We start from the raw sequence: 24853 nt of genomic DNA, 5'->3' as shown, positions 1-24853 counted from the left end.
TATTTATTAATGTTTTTCCAGTATTTCATTATTTCATTTCTGCATTTTCAACAAGGACTAAGGTAGCTGTTTACAGTTTGTTCAAAAATAGCTGCGAAGACAAAAATTTGATCATATTTTGTTCCGATTTGAGGAATAAGCACGCAGTTATTATGATATATCTAAGAGTAGTCAAATTCCACCATGAAGAAAATGTTTGAACTGGAATTCTTAAATCTTAAGACTGCACTAACATTTCTGTTAGTTACTAGTTTTTAATGGATGCATGTAAAAAATTGCTTTTATAAATTCCAAGAACAAGAAACGTCGAGAACGCCGGGATCTACTGAGACTGCAGCTACTGAGAATTTTTGAACTACTTGCTGATGCTGGTGTTATAAGTGACAGGTATGACTATAACTCATCTTAAGTATTGATCTTCAAGTGAAAGTTTTCAGTTTTTCAATGAGTTTATGTCAGTATGTTCTTTGAAGAACTGTGTAATCTCTCAAATATGGAGAGAACTTAACGCTTTTCTTCAGAAAGCTGGAGTATAACTACACTGTTACTCTATTAATGTACAACTTTCCTTTATACTAGTACAAATGGAGCCTTAGAAAGAGATACATTAGCCCTTGGAGCCTTGTTCTTAGAGTATGTTGATCTGACTCGGATGCTTCTGGAGGCTGAAAATGATAAAGAAGTCGAAATCCTTAAGGATATGAGAGCACATTTCAGTGCAATGATTGCTAACTTGATTCAGTGTGTTCCAGGTATGGTGCTAAATTATCTCAAAATATTATGAAATTGCATTTTAACGTATGTATTGGAAAAGTCACTTTTAATTTTTTTTTAATTTTATTGTTGTTTGTGAACTATCACAGTGTATGTAACAGTCTATGTGAAAAAAATAGTTCAAACGTCAAATCGGAGAATAGTAAAGATTTTTGAAGCTTGTAGTATTCCTACACAATCATAATCACTTCAAAAGTCCAGCAAATAATTTATCTGTGATCTCCAGGGGCTCCAGATTTCTTTGACCTAAGGTTTTATTTGCTTGCTTTTGACTTTATTGCTAGACTTCTCAAAAATCAGAGAGGCCTTGAATATATAGTTAGGTGCAGAGAATGTACAATATTAAATGCAGTGTAAAGCTTGCTCAGGGTTTTGAGACTGTATCCCTTATTACCTGACTGCAGTTGTGTAGCAAAAATTTCTTCATTTAATTTCAGGCTTTTTATATATTCAAGATCACTTCAGAAATGTAATGTAATTCCATTAGCAAAGACTACAAAAAGTCTGTTTTAAAGGCCTCCGTGTAATTGCTTGAAGATAAGATCTCTAGCTTGTTCAGTCTATGTAAATCTGCTATCTCCAGCAGCAGAGACAGCTATTTTACAGACAGTTATGTTGTATGTTTTGAGAGAATGCAGCAACTGATGTATTTCAATAATACAGTATGTAATTATATAAAAGAATACATTTTCTGCTAACAAGACAGCTTTAAAATATACCAATAACTATGGATGCCCTAACATTTAACTCCTAGCAAAAAAAAAAAAAAAAAAGTTTATTTTGTTAATATCTATCATCTTTAGCCACTGTTCATATTGCAGTTATTTCATTAGTATTGTCCGGTAAGACTTTGTTGGCATCCAGTACAGTTTGTAGATGAAAAATAATTTACCAAGTAGCAATTTACCAGTCTCTTTAATAAATGTAGAACTGCCTCTTCCCTCGTGTTTTGCTTTGGAATTAAAACTAACATTAAAACAAGTATCTTTTTCTTCTCCACATGATTAAGAATTTTTCATTTTCTCAGCTAATTGTGCTACTCAGAAACTACACCACATATTTATTATACACAATTATGCACCAAGTTCCTATTATTACTTGTCCCTACCTGATATGGTGGTATTAGAATACAACATATGTATTGTTTGGGCTTGCAATTATAGGACTGGATAAAACAAGTAAATATTCACTGTTAATAGCATACAAGAGGCAGTGAAAATCCTGATACTGTAATTGGTTTTTTGCATGCTGTTTCTAGAGTCAGGTATACATGCTTGTATAAATATACATTAATTCAGAACTGAAGGTTCCTAGAAGTAAGATGCATCTTGCTTACTATGTTAGATTTTTAAGAGGAGCTGAGATACTTTAGATTAAGTGTATACTGAGCACTTAAGAAAAACTCTGTTTGTAGAGATTTGAAATCCATGTTATAAGCTCTGCCATGTGAATATGTATTTAATGCTAACAAATCACAACTATTTCTAATTCTGTTCACTTAGTTCACCACAGAAGATTTCTCTTCCCTCAGCAGAGCTTGAGGCATCACCTCTTCATCTTATTCAGCCAGTGGGCTGGACCTTTCAGTATCATGTTCACACCACTGGACCGTTACAGTGATAGAAATCATCAGATTACAAGATACCAGTATTGTGCATTAAAGGTATTAAAGTTTCACTGTCAAAATCAGTAATAACTATTTTCCAGCCAAAATACAAGTAATTGTGGGGTTTATTTCCTTTTATTTCACAGAAATTTGAACAGACTTGAATTTAATGCAGACTTGTAGACTGCAAAAAATACAAGTAATCATGGGGTTTATTTCCTTTTATTTCACAGAAATTTGAACAGACCTGAATTTAATGCAGACCTGTAGACTTTTCAAGGCTAAATATTTTGAAAACCAGGATGTGTTTTAAAATTTTATTTAACTGTTCATTAATAGGTTATCAGAATAAGTAAGAGAGACAAACACTGTCTTCCACACATGCTGAATAATAATAATAAAATACCACTTGCAATTCCCCCATAAGTATACTGGGAAAATATTAGCTTATGTACTTATGTAAGATGTATCACTTGGAGTAAAACAGTTTGTGCAGAGAGATACTGTTCAAATATCTGTGTATTTTAATTGTTTTATAGCTTAATTTGTGTTGACTGGGTAAAATGACAAACTGTATCTTTGAGAATGGGGAAACTGGGCTCTGATGTTCAAACTGAGCATTGTCCTGAATCGAGGAACACCTATAGCAATACATTTATTCAATTCTAGCAAAATCAACTGCTACAATTTTCACCATAAATCCCTCAAAACCAAAAGCAAGTGGTATTTCTGTTGGATTTGATCTGGACTCTAATAATTCCAAAAGATTCATTTGTCTTACTTGTCTATGTAACTAAAGTTCTTTTGTGTTTTCAGGCCATGTCAGCTGTACTCTGCTGTGGACCTGTATTTGATAATGTTGGCCTTTCCCCTGATGGATATCTTTACAAGTGGCTTGATAACATTCTGGCCTGTCAAGATTTACGGGTAAGTACTCTCCAGAATGCAACACTGATGAGTAATGTTAATCTCTGTACTGGATGAGTAAAGAGTGGTAACTGTATGCACGTTCTATGTTGAGCAGGAAACAACATCTGCATGCAAGGTTCTAACTGTAATCAATTGAAAAGCATTTAAACAGCAAAAAGTTGTTATTTCTGAGAATATAATGTAAGTAACACATTGTGTTACTTATGTGTTACACATAAGTGTAAACACATTGCCTTGTGGCTCAGTGTGACTTACAATGGTAATTTTGCTTTTTCATATGCTGATAAAGGTTAAAAATCATACAAGGTAAAAAATACTTTTATTTCTGTTTGGAGTGCTTCAAGCTTCTCTGTTATAAGAATATAAAATCCCTTTTTGCTTGGTAACACAGATGCTGATGAAGCAAATCTGAGTGAAAGTGAGATCTTCCTAAGGAGTCAAGAGAATAAATTATTCAGGAGAGAAAAGAATATTTTTTTTCTTTTTAAAGAACATGTAATAGATTATTCTTGCAATTTTTTTCTCCATTCCTGATGAGAGAGGTTTTGACATTGTAACTATCCCATCGTATTCTGTATTTATAGCTGCTTTTACTATCTCTTTTATTAAGAAGTGGGTTGGAAAGTCATATCAAGTGGAGAGAGATCTATTTCTAGTAGCTTGCACTTCTTGACCTGCTGTTGTCCCTAAGTCTTATACTAGTGGAGGTGATTGTGATTGCTAAAAAAAAACCAGGGAGCAAAGCTTGAAGTCTTGTGGAGCAGCCAGAGGGTGCACGCTAGAAATGGTAATTGGTTGGAGGAAAAAAAATATTGGACAAATGAGAAGAAAGCAGTGATCACTACAGAGAGTATATTCTGAAAATTAGGTAAGATTCTGGAATGTCGGTAGGGATGGAGCTATGAAGATACGTGTAAGTCATATGTATAATTAATATTCTTATGGAAGTGGGAAGGAAACACAGAATAAAATAACGTGAAAGATACTTTTCCTCCTGACACGTTTTCATGATCATCAACAGATATTAAAACGCCATGTTTAACTGATCACTGGTATATACCACTTACAAAGTATCTAGGGGCAAAAATTACTTCCTTTTTTAACTTTTTGTCCTGAAAAACAAAATTTGGACATGGTTGTAGTGAAATGAGGCAACCAGGTGCCACGAATTGCCAGGTAGTGGGTGTGAGCTTGTGTCAAGCCCACCTGTGCCTAATTAGGGTGGGTCCCCACTGCGCATGAGCAGGACCAGGGGGCCAATAGAAGGTGAGGCCTGAGACTCAAGCTCAGCTCAGTCCTGAGCACGCCTACAGAGAGGTCAGTCGCTCTTGGAGCACTGTATTACCTTCATTGTGCCACTAGCGCTCATCACCATCAGGGTGAGGCTTGAGTGGCGCAGCTGGCTAGCACGCAGTACCGCAATGCCGACGCTGCGGGTTCGGAACTCCTCAGAGCCTCACCCTGACGGCGATGAGCGCTAGTGGCACAATGAAGGTAGTGCAGTGCTACAAGAGCGACTGACCTCTCTGCAGGCGTGCTCAGAACTGAGCTGAGCCTGTGCTTCAGGCCTCACCTTTTATTGGCCCTCTGGTCCTGCTCATGCGCAGTGGGGGCCCACCCTAATCAGGCACAGGTGGGCTTGACACAAGCTCATGCTCACTACCTGGCAATTAGTGGCACCTGGTTGCCTCATTTCACTACACATGGTAGTTGAACTAACTTCCCCCCAAGATAATCACTATCATGCATGAGTAATCACTGCAACAAAGGACTCTAACTAAGATGCATTGTCTGTACATCTAGTTCAGATTTAGATGAGAAGGATCCAACCCTACCCTTGAACACTAAATATCATGTGCAGTCTTGCCAGGTAGTTAAGTAGGGCATTGACAGGATGGACATTGGTGTTTGGTGTTGCAATTCTGTTCTTAACAAGGATCACAAAGGCATAGCCAAAGCTTTACATTGTAGTGCGTTGGAAGCAGTGGTGCTTCAAGGATTAAGTGACACAAGGAGAACTGTTAGGTTGCTTGATGTAGTTGGATTAAGCATACAAGTTTTCATACCCCCAGGCTTGCAAAAGCTTTTTTTCCTTTGTCTGCCTTGCTTCTGCTGTAGTTGAAAGAAGAATGAACATGAAAGCCTGTCACTTTATGAAGTAGGAAATAAGTATTTTTTTTAAATTAGTTGATCAATACACCTGGTGCTGCCGAAGAACATGTACTCAAGTGTCTTAGTTTTGCAAATATTCTATTCTTCATTCTGGAAACCTTTGAAAATTTATTTCATTTATTGTACTCTTTGAACATACAGTTTTCTTTCAAGTGAGGAGTCTTGAAAACCAAGTCACATCTCAACTGTGCCATCCTTAAAACAAATTTACAATAAGTGTTTTTTCTTTATTTTTTTTTACTTATTTTGAATTTTTTTTCATTTTTGAAGTTTTTTTTCATTTTGAATGTTGTGTTTTCTCATAGTTTTGCCTATGTCACTCTAAGAATTGTATAGACTTAACATATATGATCTCACCATTCATGTTTGGACATGCATTTGTATTCTCAGGTTCATCAGCTTGGCTGTGAAGTTGTAGTCCTGTTGCTGGAATTGAATCCTGATCAAATCAATCTCTTCAATTGGGCCATAGATCGATGCTATACTGGATCATACCAGCTTGCCTCTGGATGTTTCAAAGCCATTGCAACTGTCTGTGGAAGCAGGTATTAATTAATCTTTTAATCTACAGTTTCAAATGTGAAGAAAAAATGGAGATTCAATTCATGTTGTAAAGAATTGTTAGTCACACTCATATGTTACACTCTCTCAAAAGGCTCTTTGAGACTGTATTACTTTATTTTACTCTGAAAACAGTCATGTGCTTGGTAGAAAATGCTCTTACTATAAATATATTTAAAATCTATGGCATTTTTCTGTTGTTTTGATCAGGAAGATACAGAATAACCATAAGACTTTAATTTCAACATAGGTCATGAATCTAGTTTTAAAGTATTTGTCATGGCTCTTTATTTGCTTTATGAAAGGAAAACACCTTAGATGTTATTAGCTTGTAAGTAATTATTCCAACTGGCTTTCATTTGATTTGGTTATCTGTTCTAAAAAAATTAACAAATTTTTCTTAAAAAAAAAATTAAGATAATTTCAACCTAAATAAAATCTGAATGTTTTAGTCTTGGTAAAATATTTTGTAAGATACATGGTTAGCATAGTTCAATAGATAAATGCTTTAGATATAAGAAACCAAAACAAGCCAAGTATTTCATAATTTATCTGTAAAAACCTTTTGTTCTTGCAGTAACAACCACAGACTTAATTGAGTTGAGATTCTAAAAATATGAATGGAATGCTGTGTTTTCAAATGCAATTATTTTTAGGGTTTTTTTGTTTAATGAACACATAAAGCTATCAGTTTTTCAACCTGTTTTTTTTCCTTGCATTGTGTTGTGTATGCCACTGGGTCCTAAAAATTAATCTTTCTCATACCTACAAAAAAAATGAGAGCATGATCTGCATTATTTGCTTTGAAAGGAAAAGTCCCATTTCTATCAACTTGGAGGTTTTTATTGATATTTGAAAGCTGTTAACAGTTTTTCCTTTTGTCTATCAACATGTGTAGATGGGGCATTGCTAAAACTACTTGTGGACTTCTTTCTACAAAGAAGACACTTCCATTAATTTTTTTTATTTCTTTTTAAACATACTGGATGAGGAAAAAACCAGTGCATTGCAGTAAATACCTGGAATTACCAAGAATGTTTCATGCCACACATGTATTTGCAGTATTTTTAACACTAAAATATTCAAAGAGGCATTCTGCAGTGACCCAGGAGTACAGCAGCTCACATCTAGAGTGAGAAATGGGTGGTTCACAATTGAATCAGGTGCATTTAAAAATCCTCATGAAACAGAAGAAACTTATTAAGTGAAAATCCAAATATTGTGACATGGGGATTGCATTTCAAGCAATATTCTCATTGCATTAACACTTCAGTATGTATACCCTTAAAAGTAATGTTGACTTTATAGACAGTGGACTTTTTAAGCAGTTTTTTGTGTTTACCTTTTGAAAAAAATTTCAATAGAACTTTCTAACATCTGGGAATATTCATGACAGAGATAGTGCCTTTTCTCCAAAGGGACTGTTTTAATTTTACTTTGGCTTAAGAAGAAGTACTTTATCCCTGGAAATTTTCATGCTACACATCTTCCCTCATGAGTGTTGACCTATTCCATAAACAGTTTATGTTATAAATTAAGATTAATTGACAGTTATAGACATAGGTATTGCATTTCTCACTGTGGGTAACTCAGTGCATTCCTAAGCATTAGACTAAGGTAATTATAAATAATCCTTTCTTTCTTCCCATTCACCAGATGGGCCTTTGATCAAGCAGCATGTGTTCGTAAAACTCCATTTCCCATATTCTGGTAGCAGAACAGAGAAAAGAAAGATGACATGCTCTTTAGCCCTTATTACAGAGTAAATCAGAATTAATATAATCTGCATTCCTCACCAACATTCACAAAAATGTACTGTTTATTCTTCTAGGAACTATCCTTTTGATATAGTGACACTTCTAAACTTGGTGCTGTTCAAGGCATCTGACACCAACAGAGAGATTTATGAGATTTCCATGCAACTTATGCAGGCATGTATCAGCTGCTTCTTTTTAAAACAACCAAATGCATGTGTCCTCCTATCTTTTTCCTTGTGTGTGAACTTCTTATAAAGCACTGCTTATTTTCTTGTTAGTTTTGTTTTGAAATAAACAATTAGTTTTGTCTTAGGTATGAATACTTAGGGAACTATTTCTGTAAAAATAATGAAAAAATTATTTATGGTGTCTTTCAAACTTGGAAAGTATATTCTGAAGTGTATAGCTCATTCTCTGATTATCTAAACTTGAAATGCTGATATTGTGTGGATTGATGATTCTTTATTGCTCAATTACATACTTTTTTTCTCTTTTGTAGATCCTTGAATCAAAGCTTTTTGTTTATTCAAAAAAGGTAGCTGAGCAAAGACCAGGCAGTATCTTGTATGGTACACATGGTCCATTGCCACCTCTTTATAGTGTCTCACTTGCCCTTCTTTCATGTGAACTAGCAAGGATGTATCCTGAACTTACCCTTCCACTCTTTTCAGGTACCTGTATCTATTTATCTTATTACCTACTTTATATTTTTGTACAAATGGTAGAGTGTTAGGACGTAACCATCTATGAGCAGCAGTCCTGTTTATAAATTTAACTTGACCTCTTTTTATTCTGGTTCAGGTCAGATGAGATTTAGGAAGAAAATATGTATTTCATAGAGGTACTCAATACAGAATAGCTAGAAGTACAAATTACAGAATAGCTATTTTAAAACCTTGGCTGGGGATTCTGTGCTGCTATGTTGTCTTAGGGTAACTTTGAAATTACAGGGGCCCTAGATAAGTTAAAGTGACATTGGCAAACTTCACTATAGTGGGTTCTTGTGTTAAGCATAGTGATTTTTCATATGCATATATTTCTATATATGATACCTTCAAGGATAAAATTCTTCATTTTATGTGTATATGACTTTAACCTTGGAGAGGTTGATTGAAAATGTCCAGTTTTTCAAATCACTCTAAATGAGTGATCTCTGCCTTGTGTTATTTGCCAAGTCTGCAAGTCTTTAGTATAATTTTAATTTTATCAGAAATAGATTTTTTCAGGGTTACTGAGAAAAATGTTAACAAATCAGACTCACAGCCCACTCTGGAACCATTCCTGGGAACAATTATATTTTGAGACCTATGTGTTTGTTTTAATCCATCTCATGTATTGCTCTCGTTTTTAAATAATTAAATTCAATGTCTGTAATCGTGGGAAATCACTGATTCTTAAAACCCCTTTCTGTTGTTTTTACTCAGTCTGTAGGGGCTGGCGGAAGGGTAAAGGAACAATACATCATCCATTTCTCAGTGACCAAGATATCGTGAGATATAAATAACTGGTGTAGGGAAATTCTGATGGCTCATTTATCTTTAAAAAAGCAAATGTTCATTATTACTGTTACCATCTACTTATGTTGCTGTAGTGGCTATGTCCTTTAAAAGAACTCAGAAACACAATCCAAATCAGAGCCCCTTTCTATACCATCTGGAATCATAAGGAGATAGAGCAGTGTATGTGTGCAAGATTTTTAAAAAACAGGCACTGAGGAAAGAAAAGTCTACTGATTCTTTAGAATAATTCTGGTAAAGACAGCTAATGTGGTTCCTCTTGGCAGGAAGCCCATCACTATTTCATACCCCAGATTTTCCAAATCCTTTTCCCTTACAGTGCCAGGCCTTTTTTTATAAATATAAAGTGCTATGTACAGCACTGCTGGACTGGCAGCCAACTGAATTTTATAGGCCTCCCCACAGGAAATAAAGCTCCTAACATATGCAAGGTGATTTTGTAAACTCAGTAGAGTTGTAAACTCAGTAGAGTTTACAAAAACCTTAGTCATTAAGCTAAAGCTTAGAAATGTGGTGGCTGATGAGGCAGCTGCAATTCTGGAGATTGCTGTTATATGCTTAGTGTAATTCTCCAAGTGCTCTTGAAATTCTAGAATAACACCCAGCAACAGAATTATCCTTTCTGCTCTTTACTGACGTACACTTAACTTAATTCACGATATGGCAGAGTAACAAGGTATGACTTTCGAGTTTTAAACCCAGCCTGTGTTACTTCTTTTACACAGAAGACCTCAACAATTTTTTACTATTATTGAAAATTAAATCAGTGTTCATCCTCAGGAAGCTCAAGGACATGTTTCTGTATCCTTGTGGTTTGCAAGGTAAAAACCATCAGGTGACCTAAAACACATCAGAAATACGATTTAAACCGTGCGTTTCAGGTTTCCTTCCTAAACTAACATGTTTTCCTTTTCAACTTCTATTTTAGAGGTAAGCCAGAGATTTCCAACAACGCATCCAAATGGAAGACAGATAATGCTTACCTACCTGCTACCATGGCTTCATAATATTGAACTTGTAGACAACAGACTGCTCCTCCCTGGCTCAAGCCCTACCACTCCAGAAGATGAAGTGAAGGACAAGGATGGGGAAATAACAGTCACAAGTGGACTAAAAGGCAATGGATGGGGCTCTCCTGAAGCCACCTCACTGGTTCTTAATAATCTCATGTACATGACAGCCAAGGTAAAAAAGCAAATCAAACAAAAAACCCTATCTAAAATATTCAAAATTACATTTCTTAAGCAGAAAGTACTTGGGCTTCTTCCCTTTGGTAACAAAAATTTTGCACCGAAACAGTAGGTATTATCAGATTTAACTTTCTTTTTTGAAAAAGGTTCCTTCATTTTTTAGGACAATTATGGAACTGTTCTCTTTAAAACATGAACAAAGAAAAGTGTTTTACCTTTGAAAAAAAATAACAGTGAAAGAATTAAGCATTGGTTATAAAGGAACCAAGTTTAGTTCCTTTCTTTATCATCTCCTGGGTTAACGTCTAAGACAGCAGATGAAAGTTTGGGGGTGAGAATGAGCAGCTGGAATTCCTCATGTACTTTCTAGGAAACAGTTAATGTATCCTTTCAGAGAGAAAGAAAAGGGAAAAATAAGTAGAAAATTCTACTGTTCTAGTTAGATCACTGTTTTGTGAAAGTGAAGGTATTTTTACATCCAGGTCCAGATAAAGGACCAGGGATGCCTCTTGATGTAAAATCCTCAGACAGTAGTCAAGAAAATTCTGAGAATCCATCTTTTTCTTTCTTTTCCTGGGTTGCAAGCTGCTATGCTATTGTGCCATGGGTGCTCTGGCATTGGTTTTGCCAAACTCAGTATGTATATCTGAACTGCTAAATACCTAAAGTCCAGAAAGTAACACCTGGTACCTATATCATATGGAACAGAGTGGTTCACATTTCCTATCCTGCTTACAGTTAGTCCTCTCTTGAGCAGAATCTGTGCTATGTAGAAGTTGATTCTGGATCTTCACTCATGTTGAGATATTATAAGTAAAACACAGTCAGTGTTTTGTGTACATTTTGACATACAAGCATGTCTGGAGTTATGTTGGGATTGTGCTTCAGACCACTAGAATGTTGGGGGGTTTTTGATGCTTGTTGCATATCCAGGGCATGATACTTGTTCATGAATTATCTGATGATATGGAATCTCTGAGATACTGTTAGGGGAATTTTATGTGTTGATAACAGATGTGATGAAGTCACCATCAGCAGTAGCCCTTGGAGTAAGTTGCTTCCAAAACCACACAAGATTTTTCTTCCAGAGTGAACAAGAATGCTTTCTTCAAACCATATCAACTGTCCAGGCTTTGAGGTTTTATGTGTGATAAAGGGGCTGGCACCTGCAGGTGCCAGTGTACATGACATTAGATGTAGATGACAGTGACAGTAATGATGTAGATGATATGTATTAAATAATTTTCAGTAGAAAATGGCCTGAAGATTGCCAGTCCTCTCCTAGCAGAGTTCAGTCTCTGCAGTGGTTAAAATAGTCTTCTCAAACTGGGAACCAAAGATTTTACATAGAAAACAGAACAGCTTCAATTTTAGACTCCCACATCCCAGATGAAGGAATTAACCATTTAAATGACTGGAGAAAAGGAAACATTCCTATAATCGTTATCTGGGAAAGGAGAGCAAAAGCTGCTTGTTTCCAGTGTGAAATCAAGTGGCTGCCTCATGCTTCATTCTGCTGGGATTTTCTCAGGAGAGAGGTGCCAAGTAGTTCACTGCTGTGACAGCTGGAGCACTTAGGTGCAGACATGCAGAAACAGGACTTGTTGCTTGAAAAACTGCTTAAATTTGGTGGGGTTTTTGTGGTGCATGATTAAAGCACTTCTGTGGATCTGAACCTAAAGACTTCTAAACTGAATTTATGCTCTGAAGTCTGCCAGGTAGCCTTTCAAAACACTGTTTTGTGACTTTTTACAACATTTTGCTGTTGGTTTTGCCTGAGAAAATGCTCTAAAAGTGCATGCTTTGGTTTGGAGTTCTGTGCATTGCAGTAAATATATGCCTGTGATATTTTGCAGTATGGAGATGAAATTCCTGGACCAGAGATGGAAAATGTCTGGAATGCTTTGGCCAACAATGAAAAATGGAGTAACAACCTTAGAATAACACTACAATTTCTAATTAGTCTGTGTGGTGTTAGCAGTGATACCATCCTTTTACGTTATGTAAGTACTTACTTGATTTACTATTGGCTGCACAGGTTTTAATTAGGAAAGCAGCTATCACCTGCAGAAAATTAATTTCTGTTTAAAAAATCAGAAGTACCAATATATTCCCAAGCATGCTGTACAAAATTAAATTGTGAACATAGATGAGACAACAACCTGAAATTCAGTAAAGGAATTGAGTAGTGGGAATGTCAGTTTCAACACCAGTGGAGTTTCTGTGGAACACACCTTATTTCCAGCAAGAGGTGGGCTTCTCTCAAGAAAAAGCAACTTTGCATGTGTGTGTAAGGGGCCAGCAATAGGCACTGGCCATAAATTGCCAGAATGAATGAGACAAGATATCAGAAGTATTTTTTTTTCATGTCACAATTGCATAAAAATACACTGTGCTTATATATCTATATTTAAAATTTTATTTTAAACAGACAGAATGGCTATTCAGATGTTTAATAACTTGAATGAAAAGTTAAGAGAAGTAAAAATACTAAAAGCTCAGTGTTTTTTCTCAGTAACTTAATAGTTTACAAAGCTATTGGTTAAATTTTGGAAGTCCTTTTAAACAGTGGATTTTGTATCATGAATGGGATGACATTCCTATTACTATTACCTTATTAGTTTGCTTGTTGTAAGGATTTAGGTGTTCCTTCAGAAAAGTAGGTCATTTTAAAGAGGTGCTATATTCTCTTTTCCTTTAGCAGTCTAAGGCTTTTTGTTGCACATCTCAAGAGGCACAGGGTAGCTAACCTTTATAAACCCTTTACCATATTAACTTTTGCTTTTGCATGGCTGTCAGGAATTACATAACTGTTCCTGCAATCTGCAAGTCAGACTGCTTAGGATATTGTTATTATTCAAGTTAAAAGAAAATTGGAGCTGCCTGAGAAAGGCAAGATAGTCCCATTCCCATGCTCCTTATTGCTCAGTTGCTGGGTGAAACAGAACTAAATTTAGTAAAATTTCCAGTACAATTAAAATATGTTGTTTTATTACTCAGTCTCTTTATATTGATTTCCCTGAAAAAAATTTGAAATTACAATTCATGTGATTAAACTTATCTAAAAAGCCTCATAAGCATATTTAATTTACAGTACTGAAATAATTCTTTGCTTAAAGTGTTTGATGACTGCTATGCATTGTAGAATAAAGGAAATAGAGAAGTTGTTAAATATTTTAAAGATGTTTTTATTGTACCATAGGCACCCTGTTGGTTTCCTTTTATTTGTAGGGTTTACTGTTGCATATTCTCAAAACAGTGCATGCATATGCAAAGTCAGTATTGCCTCATTGATCAAAAGAGAAAAATATTTCAAAGTGTATGGGCTATAAAAACAAGTTCTAGGTTTATATGAGAAGACAAAGGGTTTGGTTCCAGATATCTTGAGGGCACTGAAGATCTTTCCATCAGTTGTCAGTGTGGACCCTGTGTTGTGTGGGACATCATGTGAGAGACCTCCCAGGTTCTTTCCAACCTGACTGATTGTAATGACAGACTTGGGATCAAGGCCAAAGGTGGCCTCCATCATGGGGAGCTGTGTTGGCAGAGAACAAGTGGAAATGACAGAGATAAGAGACAAAACAAGGGTTGTTATGTTGCTGGCAGCTTACAAAAGAAAAAGGGGCAGTTTTCCATATGTCTCACTCCTAATTCTGTAGCCTGATTAGAAATGCCCGATAAACTTGTCACCTCTTCCACCCAGGTACTAGCCAACCCAGAGCTTTCAACACATCCCTTTTCCAAAACTGTTGCCATCCCACAGCTCTGAGCAGCTAACCTCAAACCTTGTCCTGCTCCTGGGACAGAGCAATCCTCTCACTCCAGAAAGAGAGGAGTCTGGTTTGGCATCTCCAGCAGCTGACAAGGTTCCTGTGTTTTCTGCCACCCTGGTAGTCTGTGTTTTGTAATGTTGAGTTAAAAGTCTGATTCTCGGATTTTGCAAAATCTGAAAAAAGTTTTCAACCTCTGTAGGAAGGCTGAATGTGCTTGTGAGTCACCCCTTAACTGATAGCTTTGTCTGGAGTAGGGAAACACACACAGGCTTCTCACACACATCTGCTCTACGTTTTGATAACGCCCTGTAGTTTGCAGATAAGAAATTGTACCTAACTGCTAACTGGGTAAGGCAGCAGATACCATAAACACCTATCTTCCATTATCATGTAGATAACACATACACATTAGCAAATAAAGATAATGCAAGCAGTTTATCTGCACTGTTACACATCACCTGGGTTCAAAAGACCACGAAGTTGAAAGGCTGCCAGTTTACCCATCTTCTCAGAGCCCAGTGTGCCCCAAGGCACTTACCAGCTGCTCATGGCTTCAGCCTCTGTGGGTCCAAGCCAAAGGCATGTCTGACTTACATTTTTTTAAGTATTTTTTTTTCCAATCAGCTGAATTCCTTCTTTTGTCTCCTACATTGCCTTTAAGTATTGTTTTTCCCAGCAACCCGAAGTGCGAATTGCTGAGCTGTCCTTTCTTTCACATATGTAAAGAAAGATCTCTTTGAATATTTATCATCAGCAAAGATTTAGTGTAGGGAACATGACCCCTTCTAGAGTGAAAAAATCTGGAAGTGGCTCTGTGAGCCTCAGAAAGGAGCCAGATTTGTATATGAAAAGTCCCTGGGAAATTTTTAGCACAATAGATTAAAAGAGACTTCGAATGTGTGCATTTTCTCTACCTGAAGGAAAAAAAAAAAAAAAAAAATAGGAAAGAAAAAGCAGAGAGAAAAAAAAGAGGGAAGTCAGAAAGTAATTTTAATGAAAGTATTTAAGTGTATGAGAACAGCAATACTTGGTGAGGCCAACAGGCAGTTCATTCCTTTTTATTAGCTCCACTATAAGCATCTGTTTAAGGACATCTAAAACAAAGGCAGGCACAGAAGGATGCTTATCCATATGGTTTCCCAGCTCTAACAGGTTATGAATCAAATGGTTTTGTGCCAGAGACAGTCTCTGCTTTTAATAGTTATCAGGATTGGGTTTTTTCTCAAGAATTCAGTCTAATTTCTTTTCATTATCTTAACAGTCCTCCTTACTGCAGTGCATACAAAGTTTGAGGTCTTGTGAAAAGCTTTTATCCCAGAATTTCTATTAACTGTACACTCTCAGATTTTTCAAATCAGAGTGCATGAAGTTTGTATAGATAATTTCTCTGCCTTTCTTCAATGTACTATTAGTTTGATTTCAGACATAAGCAACTGCTCAGAACCTGGCTTATTCCTTGTGGCTACAGCTACCTTTTCCACCTCAACTGTATCTGGACATACAGGACTGAAGTGTTGGGTGGGTCTAGCTTGCTAGATGAGAAATTTGCCCCATTCAAGAGAGTAAGATTCCTCTTAAATGGGAATCTCAAACTATAAAGTCCTGAATGTGATTCAGAGTCAGTGCTGATACTTTTAAATGATAGGTACAATATTAGGTCAGTTTTGTATATGTCTGCTATATAGTTATATACCTAAAGAGGTCATATGTGGGTGCTAAGCAAAATCTTTGGGGTGATTATATCACAGATTCACTCTGCTGGGGAAATGATCTCCATAGAATCACATCGTATCTTGATATCAAGGTGACCAGTTTTACTTCTGTATCGACAAGATGGATGCAGCTTTGTGGTTGTGGTGTCTCTCGGGGGGGTAATAATTGCATTCGGGATGGTTTCAGTACTGCAGTGTAACATGTCTTGATTTCTCTTGAAATTCACTTTGGAGAGAGTTTAGTAACTGTTGTTTTCTTCTCTAGATAAAAAAGGTTGCCATATATCTGTGTCGCAATAACACCATACAGACAATGGAGGAGCTGCTCTTTGAGCTGCAGCAAACCGACCCAGTGAACCCAATAGTCCAGCACTGTGACAATCCTCCATTTTACCGCTTTGCTGCCAGTAACAAAGCCTCAGCTGTGGCTTCTGGTATGACCTAAGTATAACTTTTGGCTATGTTCTTCCTGCTTTTTCCAGTCTTTGTCTCTCTGAAAAAAAGAATCCTTCAGTTTTGCACCCACTCAGATCTGTGTTTATACAGTGCAGGTTTCAGGGCCTCACTGCACACCTAAACTGTAATTCTTTTTGATTCCTAATGTTGTATATGCTCTGCAGACATAAGCTTAATTCTTTCAAGTGTTTTAATAGAATGTTGCCAATCTTTGGTACTGTTAAGAACATTTACAAAGTTGTTCTACCACTAATTTCTCATCACCAATTGATGATTGATTACAGCAGATACACCAAAGCAGCAGTTTCCTGAAAGCAGAGAGCCTTAATTGTGTGGCAAATCTGTTTTCAGAGGTGAAAGGCTATTTCTAAACTGCAGTAGTCAAAGGTACATAATAGGCACCCACTCCACATTCAGACTTGACAATGTTCTGCCAAATTCTTAAAAACAAAAGGCTGTGTTACCTGAGAATGAGCTTAGTTCAAGGAGAGGAAGAGCATCCTTATGTTAATCTACCCCTTAAGCATGTAAATTTTACACCATTCAGCCATGCAAGCAGGTGCTGTTTTGTAGAGGTAACAGTTTTCATTCATATGGTGAAGTTCTTGCAGGATGATAATTTTGGTTGTGACTACTAAAGAAATTAAAGTTGTGGGCTTTTATTGCTTTGCAAATACTGTCTGCTGCATGTAACAGGTGTTGTTATTGACATCTCATTTACAGGAACCACCTCTAGCAGTAACACCGTTGTTGCTGGCCAAGATAGTTTTCCTGATGTAGAGGAAAACAGAATGGTGAAAGAGACTGATGAAAGGTTTGTGGTTTGCTTTTTCTTCCTCCAAACTGTATGTGTTTTCCTAGGGTTTGGCAAAGTTCTGCATTGTTTGTGAGGAACTCAGATACTCAGACTGATTCTAAATGACATTATCCCTGTAAGATCACTTGAAAATGAGTGTATGTAAAAGTTTAAAAAAAAGCAAAATTATGATATAGGAAGACATTACAGAAGGCAATAGCATGGAAACAAATTGTTCTCATAAGTGTGGGCATTTTGGGAAGAATATAAAGGTAACCAGATTACCTGGTTTTATGTTGATGCAATATGATGTAAAATGCCCTGTTCTCAAATAATTTCTGTGACCTGTATTCTCCATTTCTTTCATGAAAGACAGTATTCACCTCTGCACATTTATTAATTTTTTTTTCTCATTCTTTTATCTTTTTTAACTTTTTAGATATACAAGATAACTATGTCAGTAGTTGTTAGTTTGTACACATTTATTAAGGGAATTTGTTGAAATATAGGAGAATCAGGTATTGGAAAGACAGAAAAGGGCAGAATTAAGATGGCTTATGATGCCTTTTTTGCCATCCTCACAGTGAATTTATTGTACCCTTATGAGAGAGATGTGTTTTGGAAACAGGATAATATGTCAATGTATTATTAAACACCCTGTAATAATATGTGTCCACGTTAGTAAGAAATCAAATTGAATGTTGCATATAGAACCTTCAACCTATTTTTTTATATATAGCTGTTTTAACACAGTTACTTGTAATTAATTACCTAGCTTTGGAGGACTGTTGATGTCTTAACATCCTCACTAGTGTGTGAGCCTCCTGCTTGACTCCTCTGACTCCACTTCAGGCCTGATTACACTGAGAGCACAAGAAGGTGGAGGAAACCAAAGGAGATCACCAGTTAAAAAAGTGTTATAATGAATCTGTGGCAGATTTGAGGACAGCTGTGAACAGTTCATTTTGGTTCTCGTATTTCTTAACTCCTTTGCTAGATCACCTCTGGCAGTTGCTACATTTTCCTCCTGAAGGGGATCTGCTGCAGCTTTTGCTCCTTGATACCTGTGAGGACTTGACTTTGGACTTCTCAGCTGGTTACTGTTTTAGCAGGTTGCCAGAGTTGTACCCATGAACATAGGCTGTGAAGAAGTGCTAGCTGTGAACAGTTTTCATCTCAGTTCAGCCTTAGCACCGTTTCTTGCTTCAAGGATATCACACATTTTCAGCAAGAGACTTTTCCCTCTGCTATATTTTAAAAGCTTCTGACAGAAGCTGTTAGAACTTCTCAGAAACTGGCTGCAAAAACCTTTTTTTCCATTATTTTCTGTAATGTACATTGCTGTGTACTTTGATATTAAAGTACATGTATAAGGAAATGTAAGGGTTTTTTTTCTAGAAGTTAAAAGTCAGTCTGTATTTTTAATGAAGTTTTTTTTTTTTTCTTTTTTTTTTTTAGATTCAGTAATGTAATCAGAGCACATACCCGACTAGAATCAAGGTACAGTAATAGCTCTGGAGGATCTTATGATGATGACAAAAGTAAGTTCTATTATTCAATTTGATGAAATTTCTGTTCTTTTGGTAAGAGAGGAAAACATTCTCATGACTGGTGGAAGCTCTCTGCTTAAGTTCTATATAAAAAACATTGTAGCATTACCATACAGGGAGTGTCCCTATTTTACCTTCATAAATCATTTAATTATCTCCTTTCTTTAACCATGGGCTCAGTCAAACCTATTTTAAAACCAGAGAACTTTACAGAAAGCAGCAGTAGGGAATCCTCCAGACACTATCATGTTGGACCATTTATACATTAGAAGACAAAAGATTTCCAAGAGCATTACAGGAAGCACTTTGAATTGTGCCCTTCACCAGTAATTTCCCTCCAAATTGAGTGCTGTTAGATGAGTATGAAGAAGAGATCCAGGAGATTCAAAAAAATGAGGTCTTACATCCTCTTTAGCTTTTCTCTGCTATCTGCAACCAATTTCTGGCTGCACTGTGAAAACCTTTGTTAGGGGGGATAGTGAGATAGGGCTCCTGAGCATGCCTCTTCCTTATGTATTTCTGCACAGATTCCATAGAACACTAAGATAGTTCTGTCAACTATTGAATGACAGTGTAAATTCTAGGAATTAGGTGGCTGGAATAGTTGTGGTGTGAATTATAAGGAAGCCAATCTATGGATTTCTATTAGGCCCTAACCACATGTAAAAAAACAAGAACTTTTTTAAAGACTTTAATCTCTTGCTTAATAATGCCAGGTCAAAAAATACAGAGGTTGTAATTTCTTGAATTTCTTGGCTTGATGCTACAGACACCATTTGGGGGACTAAAAAATAAGGATTTTAATTATTTTTTAATCCAAGTAGTATTTTAGAAATACACTTCTGCAAAATATGGAAAATCTGAAATACCATACGACTGGATAATTTAATGTATATGAACAACAATTTTTCATGGTGATGAAGCAGCACAGTATTTACAAAATACTGTGTATTTACGTATTGTAGTATTTAACTACTCAAGGAAATGTCTACCATACTAACCCTGTGGTTTTTAGTACACTTGCCATGTTTTTCTTGTGGTTTTCCAGTGCTGCAACCTCTAAAAATTCTTGAACAGATGTTAATTGGAGCATCAGTGCTAATCTGATTTGCTTGAACAATCTTTCAAAACAGAACAATGTTTATACTGTCAGAACATTCTTCACAAGTAGCTGGCTTTGACAAGAGCTAAGAGTATTAAAAGGTTAAAAACTATTGAAATTTTCTTTGTTCTTTTGGAATGTGTTCTCAAGCCAGTGCTCAAAGGTTTTTTTCCTGACTCCAACTGCAAGTTTTATCGTACTGCGAATATTTATGCAAGGTTTGCTTCTCAAAGGGGTTCCTTCTGCCAGTATATGAATACCTAGATGTAAAATAAAATACATTTTACTTAGGTACTGACATTTCTAAAGAACTCTGAAATGAAAGATAAATTCGTATACCATTTGTCATTCTGCCAGACAAACGATGCAACCTCCATTAAGAAAGTGCAACCAGTTCCCTCTGACAGGCAGCCTAGGCTTCAAAGGAGTTGGTGGTGTGATTTCTTTCTCCTCTCCAGTCTACTTGAGCACACCTGTACTGCTGAGAATAGAAATAGGGAGCACACCTCCTCAGCACAGAAACTCTTTTGTTTAGGCAAAGGTTAAGGTGCAAAGTATGTCTCTTTTTTCTCAGTCTGCACATAAACTTGTTAAAGCAGGAGTGAAGAGCTGGGTCTTAGTGTGGACTTCATGAAACAGTTTTAGTTGAAGCACTTAAATTCATAGTATTAAGTACTGACTGTGCAGTGCTTTTTATGTGAAAATCATCTGACAAAGATTATATGGTTAATCCTTAGAAGATGTGAAAATGCTATACTTTGCTACATTATTAGGTCAATTTATTCTTCTTTATCTGAAAGTAATAAATCATCCTCCAGAGAGAAATTTCTCTCTCTTCTCCAGAGAGAAATAAGTAAAGGTCTAAATCATAAAGATTTCAAGTGGTCTTTGGAAAACTAGCACTGAAGAATAGGAATGGTAGCACTGGTGTTCTAGTAATAACTGGAGGAGCAGCTACTGCATTGAAGTGCTCCTAAAGATCTGGAAACCTGAAGACACTTTGTCAAAAGCAAGAAGTGATGTGCATTAGAAAACACTAGCTCTGATACTTTTGTAGGCATCAAAACACTTTTGTTTCCTCTGGCAAGGCTGACAAGCATCAGATGCAGGCTGTTAGAAAGATGAAAATGCTGAGCCTTACAAAACTTCCTAGAATTCAAAAGTGTAACAAAAAAACCCACAAACAAACAAAAACCAGAAAAACAACAGAGCAAAAAATAATTTTCATATAAAAAATTCATGAGGGCAGTGTTTGGATAAATGTCAAGAACAGTCTTGGAAAGGATGCTCTCCATGGCACTGTATTGTAGACTGCCAGATCTGAGAAATAAAAACTGACCAATGCAAAAAGCAAGAAGAGTGAGAGACAACAAAATGCAAGAGATAGCAGAGCTGTGTGGCTGAGAGAAGACACAAAGTGGTGGAAATAACTTTCTTGGCCCACATCATTGTGGATAAGCAAGTGGAAGAAAAAACCTATTTGCTTATTAACATACAGCAGCTGTCATACTGAAGCAAAGTTAAATACATCTTTGAGAAACTCAAGTTATAATTGATCCCTGTTGAAAGAAAATTACTTTGAAGATGTTTTTTGCATTCCTTATACCTCCTTCCTAATTCAGGACATTCAGCAGCCTTTGTAGCATCACTCAGCAGGGCACTGGTGACGAGTTGCAAGAATGTGTCACTGCTAGGTGGCTCCTTGCAGCAGATGGCTTCTGACAGAAGCTTTGTTGGCTGAACTTTTCTCTCCTTTTTGAAGAGAAAGTCTGTTGCGTGGTGCTTTGTGATCTGGATCCAAAGCTACTAAATGACAGCAGGGATTCAGCTGCAGCTTCTATCATTCAGTGCTGTCTGCCTGGAATCTGTTTAATTTCCAGCAGAGTGAAAGAGGGATTAAAAATTCATCAGTTGTTATTGAACACAGGAATCTGCAAACCTTGTGTCATCTTATCGCATTGTTCCAAACAGCTGAGTTGATATGTTAGCATAAACTCTATTTTAGTATTTCTCTGAAATGGGAACAAGACTTGGGTTTTATGAACTCTGTTTAATTGCTTTTGCATGCAGATGATCCTGTTTCTCCATACACAAGCTGGTTATTGAATATTGTTGAAACCAAACAACCACATCCCCTGCCCATGCCTTACACTGGAGGATGTTGGGCACCACTTGTAGACTACCTCCCAGAAACCATCACACCCCGGGGACCCCTTCATAGGTGAGCAGTTTCTCATCCTGACACTTCAGTGAGATGCTTCCTTTTACTGTTTGACCAACACCAATCTGAATGTACCAACACTCAGAACATCTGAAAAATTACACCTTCAATTTCTGCAGGTTTCCAGAACTAAAAGCAACATGTGATGAAGGCTTGCAACTCTACCAGAGTTTCTACCAGAAAGTCTATCTGTTTACAATGTAGGACATTGCTTTCTAATAAGAATCAGACTGAATCATAGAATCATAGAATTGGCTGGGTTGGAAGGGACCTCAGAGATCATCAAGTCCAACCCTTGATCCGCTACCGCTGCAGTTACCAGACCATGGCACTGAGTGCCGCATCCAGTCTCTTTTTAAATATCTCCAGGGATGGAGAATCCACTATTTCCCTGGGCAGCCCATTCCAGTGTCTGATCACCCTCTCTGTAAAGAAATTCTTTCTAATGTCCAACCTAAACCTCCCCTGGCACAACTTAAGACCATGCCCTCTTGTCTTGTTGAGAGTTGCCTGGGAAAAGAGACCAACCCCCACCTGGCTACAACCTCCTTTCAGGGAGTTGTAGAGAGTGATGAGGTCTCCTCTGAGCCTCCTCTTCTCCAGGCTGAACAGCCCCAGAAGAAACAACTGAAACAGAAAAGGAAAATTTCTCTTTCCCGAGCTTCTATTGCTGTTATTCATAGCACTTTTTTCACCTTGATCTTTTATTCTAACTAGGCTACGTATACTCTGAAATTCCTCTTTTACATAATTTGTATTGACAGTAATAGTGTTCTTTACAGTTACAGGTACTTACTTGCTTAATAATGTAACTAAGATACGGCATCATTAATCACACTGAGAAGAAAAGCTGCACATTTTAAAATATAGAGATTGTACATTTATTCATAGCTATCATGTTATTTTTTCCTGTCTCCAAGAGGTGATACTGTGATTTAATTCCCAGGTGCAATATTGCTGTCATCTTCATGACTGAGATGGTAGTGGATCACAGTGTGAGAGAAGACTGGGCTCTTCACCTCCCTCTGTTGCTACATGCTCTCTTTTTAGGTAAGACCAACAAAACAATACATAAAGTCTATTTCTGTGTTTTAGTCTTGCTGAAGCTGTACAGTTTGGTTTCTTATACGTTTTAAATTATGATTTCAAAATCCTGAGGCAAATACAGTCTGAATTATTTTTAAAATTTTGAAGCTTTTGAATAGTTTGACTGATTTCACTCAAATTTGAGAGGTGGGAAGAAATTTGAAGATGATTGACTTCCTAAAATATCTTTGAAAAATAATGAGCCTCTCTTCCTGCAAGAAAGGCAGGTGAAACTCAGCCTTTGTACAGTCAGGTTTGTGATGGGCAGCTGGGCAATCAACACATACCTACACACACCAGTGCCATCTCTTGCCTTTGCCAAAATATTATATAAGAGAGCCAAGATTACTGCACTGTGGAGGTGGTGAAGGTAGGATACAGACCACTGGAAAGCAAGTTTCATTAATTTCACTGCTAATGGGATCTTATTATAAGTGTCTGACATTATATACCTGAGCAGAGAGGCACAGCTTTTTCCCCACTTCTCTGTCTGTTCTTGACCACAACTTCATTCATCTGGAAGGTGACACCTTCCTTATCCTGGTGTCTGACATTATGGAAAGTGAGTGACCTAATTTTTAGCACACAAGATTATTAGCATTATAAAGTCATTCCCTAACCTTAACCATTGATAAATAGTAGTTTTCACAAATGAACACAGCCAGATACTTGTGAAATAAATTTATAATAACTGGTGATCACAGTCCACTTCTCATTCAGTCACTGTAGTTACCACTAAATCCACTCCTTGGCAATCTGAGAGGAGTCTGTTGTTTAGCTGGCAAAAAAGGTCAAATTGGAAGGTGATAGAATGTATGTGATATAATTCAGTATAGAGTTGAAGAAGATACCTCATTTACCTTTCCTGCTACTCTGTTATTGTCCTGTTTGAAATTTTTTATGAAATAGGGTTTTCTGAAAAAATGCACACTCATCATATACATATAGTTTTCTATATTAGTACATTGATTTCATGAATGTTTCAATGAAACAAAAGAATAAGAGCCAGAACTGTGTTGGATGGGGCTTCCAGGGTGAGTTTCAATGCATTTCACAAATGTTCTCCACATAAATCTATTTTGTGGCTGCCCATAACAGTTTTTTACTTCTGTTTTCTTTTTATTTCTGTTGACTTTCTTAGTGTAAGAGGAAGTTGAAGGAGAACTGGATACATGTATGAATCAAATCAATAACCATCAACTGATCAAACAAGGTCTTTAGTATGATTTGTAAGAACTGTGAGAAAACTGGTGCTTACAGTTAGAAATTCTCAAACATTTAAATAAGCAACTTAAGACAGGAGTAATAGGCAGCAGTGTGGCCACTTCAGTTAAGGCAGCTGCAAGGAGCCATCAGAGAGCCATGCAAATAAACATATGCAGAAACAGAGTTATGACATTAGTAATCTATATTAAAAATATCTTTACTGATTTGTTCATGCAACGTTTCAACATTGCATTATTTCATAAGAAAAAAACAGAAATTTCTTAATGCTGTCTTGAGACAGTCTCTTGGCTAAGAACTCTCAATTCTCAAATGTAAAATTAATGCTAAATATAACTGTTTTAATGGTATGTAAAATGAGATCAAAGCCTCCAGGCTTAAAGTTCTGTTTCACTGGAGTTGTTATATCACCTGTGGAAGATTTTC

General features: G+C 36.6%; 1 protein-coding gene across 2 annotated transcripts in view; it reads left to right on the top strand.

Moving 5' to 3' along the window:
- Window positions 1-24853, top strand: part of FRY (FRY microtubule binding protein) — a 163421-nt gene that overhangs the window by 86595 nt on the left and 51973 nt on the right. For both annotated transcript variants that reach the window (XM_030446532.1, XM_030446525.1), the window contains exons 25-38: window positions 296-387; window positions 580-752; window positions 2277-2437; window positions 3197-3307; window positions 5873-6027; window positions 7875-7974; window positions 8300-8471; window positions 10246-10502; window positions 12364-12510; window positions 16258-16426; window positions 17172-17262; window positions 18703-18785; window positions 21967-22117; window positions 23064-23167. In XM_030446532.1, coding sequence (XP_030302392.1) covers window positions 296-387; window positions 580-752; window positions 2277-2437; window positions 3197-3307; window positions 5873-6027; window positions 7875-7974; window positions 8300-8471; window positions 10246-10502; window positions 12364-12510; window positions 16258-16426; window positions 17172-17262; window positions 18703-18785; window positions 21967-22117; window positions 23064-23167 — 1966 coding nt within the window. The remainder of the gene's footprint in view (window positions 1-295; window positions 388-579; window positions 753-2276; window positions 2438-3196; window positions 3308-5872; window positions 6028-7874; window positions 7975-8299; window positions 8472-10245; window positions 10503-12363; window positions 12511-16257; window positions 16427-17171; window positions 17263-18702; window positions 18786-21966; window positions 22118-23063; window positions 23168-24853) is intronic.

The sequence above is a fragment of the Calypte anna genome, chromosome 1, assembly GCF_003957555.1.
Source record: "Calypte anna isolate BGI_N300 chromosome 1, bCalAnn1_v1.p, whole genome shotgun sequence".
Taxonomy (NCBI): domain Eukaryota; kingdom Metazoa; phylum Chordata; class Aves; order Apodiformes; family Trochilidae; genus Calypte; species Calypte anna.
Note: the sequence above shows the minus strand (reverse complement) of the source record. Positions and strands in the feature narration are given on the sequence as shown.